We start from the raw sequence: 18,254 nt of genomic DNA, 5'->3' as shown, positions 1-18,254 counted from the left end.
TAACTTTCAGCTAATACACAAAAGCTGTATTTTCTATGTGTTTGACCAGAACCTGAAAACTGGATACACTTTTAGTTATTTTCATAGGACTGATTGCATCAATATATAGACTGGGTATACTTTGTACGCTTATACATATAGATGTAAATTTACATTAACAGTAATATCCACAAAACTTTTTGCAGTGTTGTAAAGACAGATCTGATTCATTCCTAAAACCACACTCTCAGATCATATCTTCGCCTGCCAGACTCTGATCAGCAAGTATGTAAAGAACAAAAACAGAAGAGTGTAATCGCTGGCTTCTGTGTCTCCTAAAAGACATTTCACTCAGCTTGAGAACCAAGACTGAACATAAAATTACTTCAGATAAAAAGTAAGATACAATAAAGTCAATATTTAATGTGCCTCAGCAGATACACAGCTTGCAAAAATGGTGCTTTCAAATAATAACACACCAACAAGGTGCCTAAACAATATAGACCTCTCTAAAGAGTCCTGCACGGTATGGGATATGAATTATGGCTTATCAGACAAAAAATAAAAATCTAGAAACCTTTGACATACTTTTTCATAGGTAGACCATGGAATAAATGTAAAAAAGAAGGGTTGGGGGGAGCCAACCCTCACGTTGCATCATGCCCGCATGAAAAAAGGGAAGACAGTCTCTCTGCATATGTTGGGGCAGATGTGAGGCATTTAGCCACAATATGCCCCACAGTGAAGCAGAAAACCCACTACACACCAGGAATTCTATGGCCAATAAAAAGAGTAGGCCAGCCCAAGCTGTTACAGCATTTCTGACTGGGGATGCATAGTGTTTTTCACCAATGTAAACATGTGGTCATAAAATCCACTAAACAGGGAACAACGTCATGAAAAGAAAAGGTCTGCATGCCCTAACCCCAGAGTGGGCTTAAAACTTGTTGGCCCCTTCGTCTCCCAGCAGGCACTTTGAGTAAATTACCCCTTGCCGTGTAGTTCCTACTAATCCGTAGGATCTGCGCATTTACTTGGACAACATAAACTAGGTGCTTGGTGCCAAGACTGATTCTGGACACCCCTGCAGGATATGTTGGCCTACAGACCAGCCAGCTCACAGTTTCACCTTAAGCCCCCTAACCTTATCAGGGAGCAAATGGTTTTCTGGCAACCATGGAGCATGACCACCCTAATCTCTCAGGGATCGTGGAAACAGTGCAGAACTTTTTGCTCAGTCACTCGTGCTCACTTATTTTCAGAGAAATATACAGAGAATACACAGTGGGACATTTTCAATAATATTTATTGAACGAGCGGTATTCTTGCATAAAGTATGTTACTGCAACGATTAGTAGAGAGAAGCAGAGAAATGTGACTACAAGCACCAAAAGCGTAAATAGTAGATCTATTTCTACCATGGTGCTGAACAATATATATATGCAGGCATATAAAAGAAGGCAGTAATCAAGTTTACTCATACTATGCAAACCCTATTCTACATGTATATAGAGTGTGTGTAGGCATAGAGCCAAGAATCCCCCCCCAAGGGATGATCCAACCCCCTTACCTGAAAGAATAGAGTGAAGGACCCTATATTGGTCACAAACTGGACATCCCTCACAAGTTGTCGGACCGCTGCATGGTAATTACTCAGCATGCAAGGACCCTCAGTGTCAGAGGAAGTGCCTCCTCTGCTAATCTATTAGGATGTTCATCTTTTGTAGGTGCGTTATTGTGCTACAGAAAGGGTTTCCTCCAGGCAGCCTTGTAATTTTTGGCCCCCGGATACCTCGACTGTCATTCAGCCTGTAAAGACTGTTCGCAATCTGGAAGTGACATTTGACAGCAAACTTACTATGGAAGTGCAGGTGACGAAAACAGTGGGTTGCTGTTTAGCCATTATGAGATCTTTGCGGAATATTTTCCCTCTGCTGCCTCTCTTTGCGCGTGTGCTAATCACACACAGTACAATTCTCAGCAGACTAGATTACTGCAATGCCCTGTTATTGGAGTCTCCAAACTTTCTTTTTGACAGGTTGCAGAGGATTCAGTCTACAGCAGCCAAATTAGTGCTTGGCTAGTCTAGAAGGTCCTCTTCCTCTTTGGCCCTGGCTGAGCTGCATTGGCTCCCACTGAGACAGAGAGTCCAGTTCAAGTCTCTCTGTCTAGTGTTGAAATCCCTGCATGGACTGGGGCCTGTCTCCTTCCAAAGAAAATTTGAATGGTATGTTCCTACTACAACTTTGCGCCCCTCCGTGGCCGAGCTAGTAAAGATTCCTAGATTTAGGAAGGTGAGAGCAGGTGGTAGATCCTTTGGGGTTTCAGCTGAGAAGCTTTGGAATGCTCTGCCCCTGGATCTTAGACAAGTCAGTGACCTCCTCCCTTTTAGGAGAAGACTTGAACTTGGTTGTTCCCGAAGTTTTAGGTGGCCTTCGGCAGTGTGGTTCAATACTGGGGTACTCTGTAAATGTTAGCACCAGGAGGCCTGCTAGGTGACAGTGCGCTCTAGAAATGCAATAAATAAATAAATTATAATAGAAAGCAACCTTGAGAGGTGCGTATAGATTAGTGATCATATGTATATTTAGATAGCCCTGTCGCCCTTGAATGAAGACAGAGATGACATTTGTACATCATGTGAAACAAGACTTTGTACATGATGTTCAGGGCGTAGTGATAATGTTGTGCGAAGCTAGATGTGTAAATTTAGTTTCAGGGAAACTAATCCCACATTCTAGTGCACACAAATATGTGCAAAAGGTCATAGCTGAAAATGTTTTTAATTAGAACAATGTAAGAAATATACTGCTTAGTTGCATGGGCCTAATATGGGAATATAACACCCTAATCTGCTCCCAAAGGGCAGATTCAATGCCATTGATATTCTTAAAAAGAAATAATAGGGAGGGGGCCAGCCGGCCCTACCGACATGGGGCCAACAGCATTTTCATCAGCGTGGCAAGATGGAAACTTTTGAGCTTAATTTTGACATTTGAGCCAGCAGAGGGGGGGTAAATTCCAAATTTCCTCTCACTTGGCCCGGAATAGCACTGTGCGGTATCCTGCTCTCATTTCTGTCTAGTTCTTTCTCTGTGTTCTGTACTCTGCTGCTCAGTCAGTTTAAGCGATGTCACAGAAATTACACATTTTCCTCACATTTCTGTGAGGAAGTGTAGGGATCTATGGGTATCCACAAAAGTACAACTATCCAGTTTACCCAGAGTTCTCTGTCTAAAGAATCCTCAAAATGTGTGAAAAAAGGATGCATTTGGGCAGGGTACACTTTGTGGAAAACATTGTGAAGGCTTTAGCGAGAAGGGCTCCAAACATCAAAAAAGGTTGAACACTGGGGCAGTAAACAACTCGCAGCAAATGGGTTTATATTAAGGCACAGGTGTGCATGTCATTTTTTGTGCCATTTATTTAATACAGAAGTTGTGGGAGTTAAATAGTCAGGTAAATAAAAAAGGATTTTGCACCAGGTTTGGTGTAGGGTGATATTTTAAGTAGAAGTTGTTTGTTTCTTACATTCTAGTAATAAATGCAAACGTGGAAATGTGGTTGAATTTTGTTGAGTTTTGAACTTGCTGCTCACATCTTTCCTTTCCTTTAACAGGTATTATTGTTTCAACAAGTATTTATGCACTCCACAGAAACCCTAGTGTGTGGAAAGATCCTGAGGTATGGTTTCATGTTTGTTTCTTGCGATAAACGTCAGACTGGTGTGTTTGAGACATACTATACATGGTTATGACTGGTGGAACAACATCTAGAAACAATCTCACACGGAACAAACACACACTTTTGATCAGGCAATGTGTGCTCTCATATGTATTCATAGCCACTCATTCACACTCTCTTAAACACTCTCTTTTAGACTACTGGGTTTCTGCATTCTTTGTTGCTGTTGAGGAATTGTGCACGAAATACGTGGAATATTCACAGAAGATGTAGAAATGGGACATAACTATCCATTATATCAATTAGCATATAAGACCAAAAATGTATAATTAGAATTTCTCTTCCGTTTCTGTGATGTTATCATAACAAAGTTTTCAGATTTTTGGGAATGTGCTTTGAGAATAATTTGGCTTACAGGGTGCTTCAGGAAGCCAATGTATATTACCTTCTCTCTCCTCTGTGGCTACACAGATAAGCTCATATGTCATGCCTTTTAAGACTTGCTTAAATATTTTGAAGGAATTAACAATTCTCTGAAAAATTGGTAAGAAAAGCATAACGCCAAGACCGATTGAGTATGAAAGTTTCCAAGTGCAGAGTTTGGCAGAGACAAGGGGGACGGGTAACACTACCTACACATGCCACTTGGGCACCACTCATCACAATGTCCAGAGAATTGCCAGGCGGTCATTCAAAATAATGTGCCGTTCCCCAGAATGTATTCGTAGGCGTGCTATTTGTGGGGTGTTGAAAAATTGTTTGCATGGGTCTGAATGCATCTGGTAAAAGTAGACTCCCAGAGTAAATGTAGGGAAAGTGTTTAATTTGGCAAACGATTGATTTCTACATTTCACTGAAAATGCAGTTAGGTGAAAGCATATGAATAATGGGACTCGACTTGCAGTTGCTCCGACAACAAACGCCAGGATGCCGTTCCTACCTAAATGGACTCAGAATGTTGCAAACCACGTGATGCCGAAGGAAGCTGTTGCATGTCGTCTTGGGCTGCTTCCTATCTCAATGGCATGCAAATACTCCTGACCACAAGTGACAAATGGTCATTTTATGCACATCAGAACAAGGCTGCCTTACACAGGTACAATGTGCCTAATAAAAATGTAAAAGGGGGCAATAAACATATCAAACACAGGTGGAAATCAGTTAAAATCATCACACATTGAAAAACAGCGTCACACATATGCGCAATAAATGATCGGGTGCAAAGTAAATGGTGCTAAAAGCCCATGCAATTTGCAAAGCTAACCAGCAAAGAGTGAACTTAAAACCCTGAAGTTATGCTCATTCTGTTCACCTAAAATCTGGATATCACATGTGTTAGAAATTGGTTCTCTAGTTGGCAGAGTTATGCACCCTGTCCAAGTAGGGCTCTCAATCCTAGCCAGGGTAAGCTAGATACAGACTAAACATACCCTGACTCACCCTCTGGTAGCTTGGCACAGAGCAGTAAAGGGTATTTAGAGAGGCAATGTGTAAGGTATTTAAATATTAAATATTGGGGAGAGAATGTAGCCTTACGGCTGGAGCGGTCATCCTCAAACCTAGGGAACCGGGTACGAGTCTCGGCAACCAAGCTCAACATCCTGTAAATTCTGGGCAAATCCCTTAATCTCCCCGTGCCTAACAAAAATGAATGTGTCCTTCTGTATTGAAACTGACGATATGTAAATCGCTCTGATACCATATGTCTCGGGTCTAGTTTGCGCTATATAAAACTCAAATAAAAAAATTTAAAAAAGTAAGTATTTGTGCAACACATACAATAATACAATGAAAACACTACAAAAAGACACCACATATAGAGTAGAACAAGACCAAAACAACAAAAATCCAATGACTGGGACCAGAGTTGAATTTTCAAAGAATAAATCAAAAACAGTGCTTCTAAGTGAATAGCCCTAAAAGGTTACTTGATGCCGCACTGGACTGTGGTGAATCCAAAGTTCAGGCAGACCGCAATGGAAGGCAGGCTGACTACGGAACCCATGCAGGGTCTGCTGAGAAAGTCCCATGGATGGAGCAATGCGTCGACGCCGAAGACTCAATGTGTTGGTTCCGATCGGTGCAGGCAATGAAGAACCCATTTACGATGAAGTAACTATGTTGCCTTCGAGCTGCACAGTCTGTCGTCGTCGAGCCGTGCAGACCGTTGAAGTGATGTCGATCGTCTCCGGCATCGGAGGGCAATGCAGTGGTTCTGATCGGCCCTGTGGTGACAATGCAGCAACTATGTAGGAAACCAGCTGCAGAACCCACCACCAAAGCCCAGGACTGGAATGGCACCTTAGGCAAGGGTAGCACTCACAAATGGCAGAGTCCAGCACCCCCAGCAGAATAGCAGGAAGTCTTTTGTATCCCCAAGACTTCAGAAAACAGAAGGCAAGCCAGCAAGCCATTGGAGTCACTTTGGATTCAAGTGAGATGGGTCCAGTCCTTGTCCTCAGCAGGTCAGAGATCGACCGGGGCAGCTCAGCACAGCACGACAGTGAAGCAGTTCCTTGGAACGGTCAGTCAAGCAGAGTGGTAATCCTTGTAGCACAGCAGTCCTTACTCCTGGCAGAGTTTTTCACCTGTCCACTAGTATACTGTCTTGGTAGAGTCAGAGCCCCAATATACTTACACCCAAATGTGCCTTTGAAGTGAGGGCGACTTCAAAGCAGCTCCTTGAAGTGCACAGGTTCCCTGCCATCCCAGCTCTGTCTGCCAGGGTACTAGTGGGAGACAGGACATTGCCTAGTCAGATGTAAGTTCAGCTCCCACTCCCCCTTGCTGCCCAGTAAGGCTATCAGAAAGCAGATAATTTACAGATGAGTCCTCGTGTCACATCAATCCTTCCTGTGTTTGTGGTGGTATAGAGGGAATGCACAATGTGTAGCTGTCACCCAGCCCAGATGTGTATTTGAGACAGGCCGCAAGGCACACAGAACAGTAGGAGCAGAGAAATGTCCACTTTCTAAATGTGGCATTTCTACATTCGTTATGTTAAATCAAACTTTAGCACTAAAGAGGATTTACCATTACCATTCCAAAGATACGAAACATGATTTAGCTACTCCTTTCTAATCAGGAATTACAGTTTAAAAGTGTTTTAAGGAATTCCCAATGCTAGCCTATGAGGAGAGTAGGCCTTGCAGTAGTGAAAAACAAACTTAGCTGTTTGTCACTACCAGGACATGTAGAACTTAATAGTACATGTCCTACCTTTTACTTGTACCTTTTACACAGCACCCTGCCCTATGGCCTACCTTTAGGGTGACTTATGTGTAATAAAAGGGTAGTTTAAGGCTTGGCAAGTAGCTTTAAATGCAATGTCGAAGTGGCAGTAAACTGCACACAAAGGCCTTACAATGGACTGTTCCCACAAGGAACAGGGTCAAGACTGATTTGCGTATGGCTGGGTCCAAACTGGGGTGGTGTAGTGGGCAAAAGAACGATAGATTTAACCCAGATCTCTTGACTGGGGGAGAATGTATGAATCCTTCAGCATTCCGTCCATCATTTGTTGCTGTTACACTTTTCGCCCTAAGTGGGATGGGTATGCTCACTGTGCCACTGAATTCAAGCTAGCCTGGCTGATGAAGGGTGACATACCCTGAAACTAGTCCCATGATGCTTGTTTCCAGACCAGGGAGGACCTGGCTTGACAGTACGGTCTGGACTGTTCCCATGAGGCACAGGGTCAAGACTGATTTGCATATGGCTGGGTCCAAACTGGGGTGGCCGAGTGTGCAAAAGAACAATGGATTTAACCCAGATCTCTTGACTGGGGTAGAATGTTTGAATCCTTCAGCATTCCGTCCATCATTTGTTGCTGTTACACTTTTCACCCTAAGTGGGATGGGTATGCGCAGAAGTGGGTCCCTTGCTCACTGTGCCAATGGATTCAAGCTAGCCTGGCTGATGTAGGGTGACATACCCCGAAACCGGTCCCAGGATGCTTGTTTCCGGTCCAGGGAGGACCTGGCTTGGCAGTTCGGTCTGTACTGTTCCCATGAGGCACAGGGTCAAGACTGATTTCCATATGGCTGGGTCCAAACTGGGGTGGCGTAGTGGGCAAAAGAACGATGGATTTAACCCAGATCTATTGACTGGGGAATAATGTTTGAGTCATTCAGCATTCCGTCCATCATCTGTTGCCGTTACACGCAGCCCAACTAGGAGCATTTAGATTACAGGCCCTGGGTATATGGTATACTTATAAGTAAACTAAATATTGCAATCGGGTATGTACCACTGTCACCATGTTTAGAGAAGAGAGCACATGCACATTAGCACTGGTTAGCAGTGGTAAAGTGTCCTAAGATCAGCAAAAAGAGGAGGAGGAAGGCAAAAGGTGTGGGGTGACCCTTCAGAGAGGGTAATTTTCCAACAGCATGTTTCTTTTGAGATATCATTTGGGTAAGGGTATATCTCGGACGGTGAATCACTGATATATGTGGGTACCCCCATAGCCACCACTGTGTCTCCCGCCATAGAGCCACCATGTGCACTTCTATTTCTCCAACCCAGCTGTATTGCATAGCCGGGTGGTGAAAAGACAAAGCCTCCCTTTGCCTGAGCAAGCATCAAATGAGCCCACTCAGGCCACTCCTGGCACTTCTCTCATGCCTGGTAATAGCATGAAAGCAGCATCTGGATTGAGTGTTGAGTCTGTGTGGCCCATGTTGCAGAGGAGCACCGACAGGTACCAGCAGGTAAGCCTTCCTTTTAAATTATTATTATCCCCCCCGCTGCCGCACCACCTTATGTTGGCAGCTGCTGCCACTGGTAACCAACAGTGACACGCTTTTATTTCTTATGTTGTATCACAATTCCCTTTATTCACATTGCATATGTATGATTAACTGAATCAATGATGCACTCTTTCTCTGGATAGTTATACATTTATTTCACAGTTTCAAATGGTTCTTAATGTTTTCCCTTTATTAATCTAAATTATTTAATAATGCATATTTATCCATGAATTTGACCAAATATGTTATTCTCTATGCCTTTCGGGACACACCTGATCCCTTCATCAGGAAAGTAAGTATATAACTAAGCTATGAAGAAACATAAATCACTTCTATTATAGCACTTAATAGTCAGAAAACCTAATATTAGGTTTCAAGCAGTTGTTTCCAACCTCAATATTATATCAACGCAAACCTCAAACCCTATTTAAAGTGGATGAAAAAGTGTCTTGTGACAGTGAAAACATTTGCATCTTGAGGTTTTCGGGGACCGCAAAGGCTCTCTATTTGTTATTACCTATAAAATATAATATTTCCTCGAACAACTGTTCACTCTGTACTACTTTATTCCACAAAGAAGTACTTCGAAACGAACGCAGGTATCAAAAATAAATTTGAAATCTTAGTTTCCTACCAGTATTGTTAATAAATGTATAAAAGGCATAAGTATTGTTATTTATTCATTCCATCCATATAAACAGTTTGTAACAATTCAATCCACCAGTAGGTCTTAATATTTGTTTCATGATATGCCCTATCGTCAGGATCAAAACTTCATCACAATTATGAAATCTTAATTAGGCAATACTGTGGGAAGCATCTACAAAATATATGGAAAACACTTAACTTGAGATCTTTTGTATACATTTTTCATTCAATCTAATCTTCATGCTTCTGGAACGTTGTTTAGTAGTGGGGACATCGGAGATTATTTGTAGTAGATCCTAGGGCCAGATGTAGGTAAATCTTATTTTCCGATTCTTAAATACCGAGTCATACCGACTCTGTATTTCAGAATCGGAAAATGAGATGTAGATAAAAAATCGGTAACAGTTACCGAATCGGAATCAGTCGGTAATCGTAATCGGTATTTACCGAGTCGGAATATACCTACTCGGTAAAAGCCGAATCGGTAAAACCCAAACTTACCAACGGTTCCATGGCCCATAGGAATGAATGGGAAGTCCCGACTCGGAAAATACCGAGTCGGAAAAAACCGACTCGGTATTTACCGAGTCGGTAATATCCGACTCAGATTTTGAAACTGACAAACATGTGAGCCTGTGAACCAATCAGGTACTCCAACCACACCCAAATCCAAAGCCACTGGGGAACTAACCAATCAGATCCAAGCACCACACCCCAGTACCTGGGACAGGCCACGCCCATGCAGGTGCAGAAACCAACAGTCAGGAGAGCAGGAGGACAGAGTGTGGAGCAGCCTTCCCTGAGTCAAACAACACTGCAAGATGGAGAGTCAGGAGGCACAGAGAGATGCTGCAGAGCGCAAAAGGAAGCAGAAGTTCAGCCAGGAAGAACTGCAGCTGCTAATTTCCGAGATTGTAAGACATTACAGCAAACTTTTCGGGAAGCAATCTCAGCATGTAGCAGAATCTATCAAACGCAGCACCTGATTGGAAATACAAGGCAAGGTAAATGCCATTGGTGTCACCCACCGTGACCTTGAAGATCTGAAAAAACGGTGGTATGACATCCGCATTATCACAAAGAAAAAACTTGCTGCCCACCGCAAGGAAAGTGCTGCAACAGGGGGAGGAAGAAACAGAGCCCCTAGACTCAGCGACATCGAGGAGATGGTGGCATCCACCCTTGAGAAGGAATGCACTCACGGCATCGGAGACGCTGACAGCTCAGCAAGAGGCGCAAATAAACCAGGTAAGATGCAAGTACATTGTCATTTACCCATTTACCTATTCCCCTCACAGGACAAATCAGACTCCACAACAGGTTTAACTAATGACCTGCAATGCATCCTGGGAAATGTAGTCATGTGTAGATACCTCAGAGCAGTCAGCGTGCATTGCAGCAAGGGGAGCAACAGACAACTAGCATAGGCAAATGAGAGACCGGCAAAAGTGCAATAGAAGTGTGTTTTATCATAAGACACAGTTGAACAACTCCACTGACACAATGTCCATGTCTGTCCACAGGAGAGTCAATGCGCAGCACAGCAGAGGTTAGAGAGAAGAGGAGGGAAGGAGCCGGACCAAGCACATCACACGGAGGGAAGGACCAAGAGCAGGCAGCCCTGATACCTGAGGAGGCAACAGCACAAAATCCACAATCCCCTCTCCTATTTGGTAGTCAGGACACAGGAGCGGCTGAACAATCACCCACCCCCACAACACCATCCCCAGTGCTGGGAAGGGTAAGGTGCCATGATGTGCCCCCTCGCAGAATACTGGAAACATCGTCGGAGGAGGAGGTGGAGGGTGACACACAGGACAGAGGCAACACCGAGCAGCAGCCCACTCCCAGAGTAACGCGGGCCAGTGTCCGAGGGCGAAGGCCACGGGAGGCAGAGGATGTGCGTGAAGTTCAGGGTGTCTTCTGCGGACTGGAGGCCACCATGGTGAAAGTGCAGCGCCTGCAGGCAAAAGCGATGATGGGGGTTCAGAGGCAGGCACGCACTACAAATAACAAACTGGAAGCAGTAGGCAAGGGCATAGGGGAAATGGCAGAAAGCATGCAATCTATGGCGTCAGGAATATCTGATATTACACAGTGCATGACTGTCCTGTGTGACAAGTTGGACAGGGACCATTTAGAGAGACGCAAGGCCCGTGTGGATGTGCGTCAGCAAACAAAGGCCCTGAACAGGTTTGCCACTGCTACCACTGTGCTGTGCAGACGGTCAGTGACGATGCAGGATGCCATAGTGCAGTGCTGCAACAATTTAACTGAAGGTATGGCCAGGATGACCTCTGCTATGGAGCTCGTGCTCGCGCATCAGACTGACACTGGAGGCGACACTTGTGCTTTGGAAAGCGAGGGGTCCACCAGCAGGAGTGGTGCAGGCACTCCTGTGCAAGACTTACGGAGGAGTGGCAGGCGTCGGGGAAGTGTGACAGGCCACAGTGAGAACATTGATTCACAGCCACAGCAGCCCCGCCCTGTGGTCCGTGGCCACAAACAATGACTTTGCCCTCCACCCGAGGCTGTAGTCACGGTGGTGTGAACCGTGACAACACACTCATAGAGTGTTTGATATTGTGAGCCCAATGTGAGCTATCAATGCTGTGGCGTAGTGAAAATTAAACTACTTACACAAAGTTACATTCATGCCTGTGTCTCTTTACTCACTCAGAAATATTGTTGTGTAACCTCTTCCCGTCTCAGTCTCCCATCTGTAGCTGCTGCTGCCACCGTAGCATGGGGCTCTGCCTCCTCTGGGTCATCATCAATGTCCTCATGATATGTGATCTCCACCTCTGTGCCTTCCTTGGTGGCGAGATTATGTAACATTGCACAGGTCGCTATTATTTTGCAGCAGATGATTGGGGTGTACTGCCGTGCACCTCCACTCTTGTGGAGGCAGCGAAACTTGCTCTTAAGGAGTCCAAATGTGCGCTCAACAACGTTTCGTGTAGATCTGTGAGCCACATTGTATCGCCTTTCACTCCTTGTGGATGGGTTGAGGTAGGGAGTGAGCACAAAGGACCGCAGGGCATATGCACTGTCGCCTAGGGGGGAGAAAGATAGACATTAATTGCAAGTACATGAGACGTAGATCTGATGTGAGTGTCATGGTGTGTCATTGTGATTTACCTAGCAGGTATCCATTTCCAAATTCTCCGGCAAGTAGGCGTGTGTATATTCCACTATTCTGTAATATATAAGAATCATGGGTACTTCCGGGGAACTTGGCTACGATGTCAGTGATGAGGTTCCCTGCATTACATATGACCTGGACGTTGATGGAGTGCGGCGATTTGCGATTCCTGTAAATGTGTTCTGTGGCTGCAGGTGGACAGAGTGGGACGTGGGTGCCATCGATGCAGCCTATCACGTGAGGGAAGTGTGCTGTGCCAGTTGATAGAAGTCTGTCTTGGTTTTTGCTAATTCTGCTGGTGTTTCAGGGAATGAAATGTAATGCCCCATCCTCTGCATCATGGCGTCAAGAAACCTCCTGAAGAAGCGGGACAGGCAGCCCTGGGACACACCACCCACTGCAGCTATCACACTCTGGTAGCTCCCTGAGGCCAGCAGGTGTAAGCTACACAGCACCTGGACATGGGGTGGGATGGCATGGGCCCTGGGTGTTGGGTGGTCCAGGAGTGGGTGTAGGTCCCTGATCAAGTCCTTGATGGTGTCTAAGTGTAGCCTGTACCTCTGCAGTATTTCAGGCTCTGTCAGTTGGAACAGTGTTATCCTCTGCCTGTACACTTGTTCCTTTCTTTGCCATTCTCTCTCTCCTGCTGCCTGTAGTCTCTGCCGTCTTGCTATGATGTAAAAAGCCGCCATCATGGGTCCTGAGGTGCATTTTGGGAATATTTTTATAGCCCTCCCCTGGTTACCACCTGCATTCAATCCATGGTAAATACCGACTCATAAATACCGATTTTCTGCAGATTCGGTATTTTTGGGCTTACCTACATCTCCATGGCCATTTTTTACCGTTTCTTATTTTCCGAGTCGGAAAATACGAACTCGGTATTTATGAATTCGGTAGATTCCGCCACGGTAATTTTACCGTTTCATATTTACCGAGTCGGTATGTTTCTGACTCGTGTTTTCCGAATCGGAAATTTTTGACCTCCTACATCTCATTTCATGGATTCCGGTCCGTAACGGCCGATTTTACCGATTTTCGGCCGTTAGCGACCGGTAAACGCCTACCTACATCTGGCCCCTAGTCTTTGAGCCATCAGGGGGCCAGGATGGTTAAAAAAAAAAAAAATTTACCAAGCAATAATTTGATGGTCTCTGTTCTTGAACCACCTGACCTAGTTTGTATATTATGTTATGTTCAGTATTTATTATTTAGTTTTTGGTGCTTTGAGGCCACCTAGGCTTGTGGTAAAAGAAAGTCCAGATTACAGTGGCAACAGAGCTGTGCTGGGAATCTGTTAGAAGGGTCCTGCTCTGCCAAAATCTAAATGCTTCCATTGGGAAGGCGAGCACATCTGATTGGGCATGGTGTGGCAAAAAGACATACACAAAGAGGTTTACTTAAACACCATAGAGATTGGGCAGGATTGTGGGGATGAGGGGAAGATGGCAACATGGAAAAACACATGTATAATCATTAAATTCAATTTAAATCACCAAAAAGACAGTTAACAAATTCAGTTTTTAGCTAACAGTGTAATAACAGACACAAGGCTAAAGCACAAATTGGTAAAAGGGTTCTCAGTGAGTATTTCAGAGCCATTATTATCTATTAGTTACAAATAAAGCAGTGTACATGCTTGCAGAAATGCAGATAAAACATTCTAGTTGTGATGAAGAAATTGGCTCTCTTTTCTCCACTAGTCTTGGGCTGATTTATTTCTTGTGGCATGGCATTGATATCTGTGCTCTGTCCTCTGCCCTCTGCACTGGGGCCTACACATTCTAATGCATTTCACCTCAACACATTGATTCCATTCTCAGCCAAAGAACAGTATTTTCTGGTTCCTACATAGAAGCTTTCACGGAGATTATTGTTGCTTGGATATGAATTTACCTTAAACAATTGTAAAGGCAAGAGGCAAAAGGGGAACAAGTTGGTTTAGTTAAAGGCAGCAGCCAGGGGAGCCTTGACAGAGTGTGTCTGAGGAATGTCGCTCGTTGTACAAAGTTTCGGCTGACAATATATACATCTCATGAGGTACAATAAAATAATTCTGCATTCTTGAAAAAGCATCTCAGTCATAAATTAACAACTTTAGGCATCTGATAAAGTCACAAATGGCTCTTGACTTCGAGGAGAGCTAGTGTGAGCCAGTGGGTATGTGTCCAGATGTCTGGTGAGGGGAGCTTGTGACCACTGCATGTGCTGTGCATGGCGTGTCCTGATTGGCTGAGTGTTCCTGTCTGCATGTAGCATCTAGCTTTGTGATATTTTTGGAGAATGCGTGCCTTTGGGTAAACATATTTTATTTTGGGCAATTTCCTCTGACCTGTTTGTGGTGCAACTATCTATCTGTGGGATTGATCAGGGGTTTCCCTGGGTGTGCGTTTGGCTTTGGGCTAAGTGAGGCCCCACCTCTGACCTGTCACTCGATAGGTGTGGGTTGCGGTTGCAGGACCAATCTGACCCTTTTCTCTGACTCGGGATTGATGGGGCAGTCACTTTGGGGGAATCCAACAGCAATGATATGAGTTCATTAGAACTTCTGAAAATAACATGCCAGTCATTAACATTTTTACTGACATTCTCAACATTGTGCGTACTGTTGTCACAGTGTATATCAACATTGTCTTTACTGATATTGACATAGTTCTGCATGCCTCGATCATGGAGACATCGACATTGTTTCTACTGGTAACAACATTGTTATGGGCGCAGGAATTATGGCATACATTGACATTGTTACTTATGGTATTGACACTGTTGTGTGGGCATAGATTATGGCATACATTGACATTGCATTTATGGGTATTGACATTGTTATGCGAGCACAGGTTATGGCATACATTGACATTGCATTTATTGGTATTGCAGTTGTCGGGCCTGCACATATCATGGTATTTATTGACATATTGACCCATTCCAATATTATTATCCAATTATTTTCAGAACATCTACTTCTAAATCGATTAATCATTAAGAGGACAGTTTTACCCCAACAGATACAATATTAGTAACCGGTAATGTGCCCTTATAATTGAATGCTTTCTACTCTTCCTGAAAAAGTCCTATTGGAGAAAAATATAGTTAATGTTGGAAAACTCAATTACGATGTACACAATGATACATGTATGTATAAAAACGAGATTGCATGATTATTATTGAATTCACCGATCATGAATTCTCCATCAACCCCAACTCAGAAATACGTGGTCAGGCAGGCTCTGAGACTTAGGCCTGAGGTTACTGATTAATAGGTCACAGATGTGGTGACATGTAGCTGGCAGACAAACGTGTGAACAGAAAACTCAGATCAATCCCACAGATAGGCGCAGTGATACCACAATTGTCCAGGGAAATTGGCCCCAATAAAGCGCACATGGCCAGAGGGGTGCACGCATTCCAAAAAACATCATAAAGTCAGATGCCACACAAAGTTAGGAACACACAGCTAATCAGAATGCAACACACACAGTACATGCAGCGATCACGAGCCCCTCATGCCGGACATCTGGAGACGTTACCCACCGGCCCACATTATGTCCACACAATGTCAAGGCCGACCTGCATTTGTTATCAGGGGCCTTATTTATGACTCACAAGACAGGAACTTTATACTTTACCAAAAAAGAATTGACAGAAAATGTGTATGATCCCCAAAGAAATGTATAAAACATTCTTCAGTTCGTTTGTACTTTGAGTCAGTCCTCAGACAAATTTCTTTAACTGTACTCCCGGCCACAGCCAAACCAATTGTTCCTGTTTTGCCAAACGTGAACTAAAAGAATACTATAATTTGCAAGTCCAAACCCCATTTCCTTATTCACACAACTGAAAATGACATTTAACATATACAAATGTCTTTCTGCAGAGCAACATTTCCCCACTAGCAAGACTTTTCTTATGTGGAGGTTTGTCTGTGCTCTAGATTGAGTCCATCCAAAGCTTTAAGAATTGCAGACTCTTGCAAATTTATGGTTATTAAATAAACATTTGTAGTTTGCAGGTAGTTTCTTTTTTTTAAATGTATTTATTTTTTTATTTGTATTTTTTTAATTTTTATACAAAAGAAAAAACAGCAGTTGCCTTATTGGTTTCCCCCAGCTGGTGCACATAGGACAGTACATCACCAAACCGTATAATTGCCCGGGACTCTCTTCGCTGTCTATACTTGTAGAGAAGTGGATCTGACCCTGGAAATGCCCAGTGAAGGGCAGTAGTGTATCTGTTTTCAATGTATGAATACATCCAAATTTGGCGGGGCTGGAAAAGGGAATCTTTCTGGGAAAATCATGTGTCCCATTGAGCAATATAAAAAAAAATTGCAAGTGATGAAGTACTTTCCCCTGACTGTTGTGCATGTGTAACTTTCTGTATGGGAGTATGCATGTGAATGCTCCTGAGAACTGGTGACAGGTAGCTTCCTTGTAGCGGTCCTTGAATCTGTTCAAATATAGATGTAAAACGCAGGTACAAATTTACTCCTTTTAGCCAGAGGTTTGTAAAATTAGTGCACTTTATTTACCTTAATTTCTATGCAAAATTGTACATATTTTTGTTTGGAATGAGTAGAAGAACATGGGCTCTGAAATACTTCATGAGCATGTTTAGGCAACCAACATTTCTCCAGCCTGATAACATTTCTTTTTGCTCCTTAGGGAAAATAACAAACTGTTTAATGTTGCTCTTACTTGAATTTTGTTTCCCTCATTTTTGTAAATTCATTGAATGTAATCACTATGTAGTCCTTTTTTACAGAATATTATGTTATATTGCAGGTTTTTGACCCATTGAGATTTTCACCTGAAAATTCAGCAAATAGACACTCGCATGCATTTCTGCCATTTGCAGCAGGAGCAAGGTATTCCTTTCGAAATTCTATACAACTACATTTATATTACAAAAAAACAGCTCAGCCTTTGAGATAGTCTACCTCTTCATCTTTGTTCTGTCTCTAATAGTTTGTGGCCATAAGAATCTTTGTCTGCTTTGATGTTTACTATTCAGATTTTCCCTTTCTTTTGAGGTTTTGACAAAGCTGCTTGCTGCTGCAGGTATATACTGATTATATACACCTTACTCTTTAATATGGTTGCATTGTTATATAGTTATGAGTGACACTAGACCAGGTAAACGGTTTTTATATGAGTGGCATATGAATAAACCTTGTGGATGTAAATTATCATACACTTAATGCTAGCACCATATAGTACCATTTATTTTATGATTTGTATACCATGACCAAAACACACCTGGGCTACTGAGAAAACCTGCATGGGGGCGCACACCTATGTTAAATAAGAATATACATCATGCATATAATTCGTTCGAACCCAGTATAGTTTCTTTCAAACATGCATTATCAGATACCTAACCCAGTTCAGTACTATGCTGTAAATTAACATTTTAGAAAAAAACTTTTCAAACATCTAAAATATTTGTTTCAATATGAAATCAACACTCAATATTCTGGCAGTTGCTCGCAGATCATTAGTGCAATTGGAGCAGAAAAAACATGCATTTGAGTTCCCTTTTAAAAGAGACACAAATGGTTCAATCCTGATAGGAGCATTGGAATTCCATAATTTTTATGCAGTCATTGAAAAGATTTGCCTAATTTTTCCTAATTTAAGAGCAAAGGGAAGGGAAATCAAACCTTTTGCACAGCAAAGAAAGCCGCATCCTCCAGAGATGGCACGTTTTCTAGCTGGGTAGGTCTCAGCTATACATTAGAATACTTTGTGGATTATGCAAGCCAGATTAAAAAAACACCTAACTATGGTAGTAAATCATTTGACAGTGATCAGGACTAGGGTGGTGTCTTCAGATTTCTTGGTTCTCCAAAAAAACCATAGTAGCGGTATGGATATTTACCCTCAGGATTCTGAGGATACAAATCAGTAAGGAGGTAACAATCAAATTTCAGTAACATCAGCGATAGAACCACTGATTTGACATCTTTAGGTAGGATAAGGACTTTTACTCCATTGCATAGGCTAATTTGGTGTTCTGCTCCTCTTGCATTTAGGAAAGTATGAAGAATC

At 43.1% G+C, this 18,254-nt stretch overlaps 1 protein-coding gene across 1 annotated transcript in view; it reads left to right on the top strand.

The window, feature by feature from the left end:
- The window catches only part of LOC144800036 (cytochrome P450 4B1-like), a 121,485-nt gene that overhangs the window by 88,339 nt on the left and 14,892 nt on the right, over window positions 1-18,254 (top strand). The window contains exons 10-11 of the mRNA XM_078671649.1: window positions 3,599-3,663; window positions 16,989-17,071. Coding sequence (XP_078527775.1) covers window positions 3,599-3,663; window positions 16,989-17,071 — 148 coding nt within the window. The remainder of the gene's footprint in view (window positions 1-3,598; window positions 3,664-16,988; window positions 17,072-18,254) is intronic.

Source organism: Lissotriton helveticus, chromosome 1_2 (assembly GCF_964261635.1).
Source record: "Lissotriton helveticus chromosome 1_2, aLisHel1.1, whole genome shotgun sequence".
In the NCBI taxonomy this organism is placed as follows: domain Eukaryota; kingdom Metazoa; phylum Chordata; class Amphibia; order Caudata; family Salamandridae; genus Lissotriton; species Lissotriton helveticus.
This window is presented reverse-complemented; position numbering and strand designations above follow the sequence as displayed.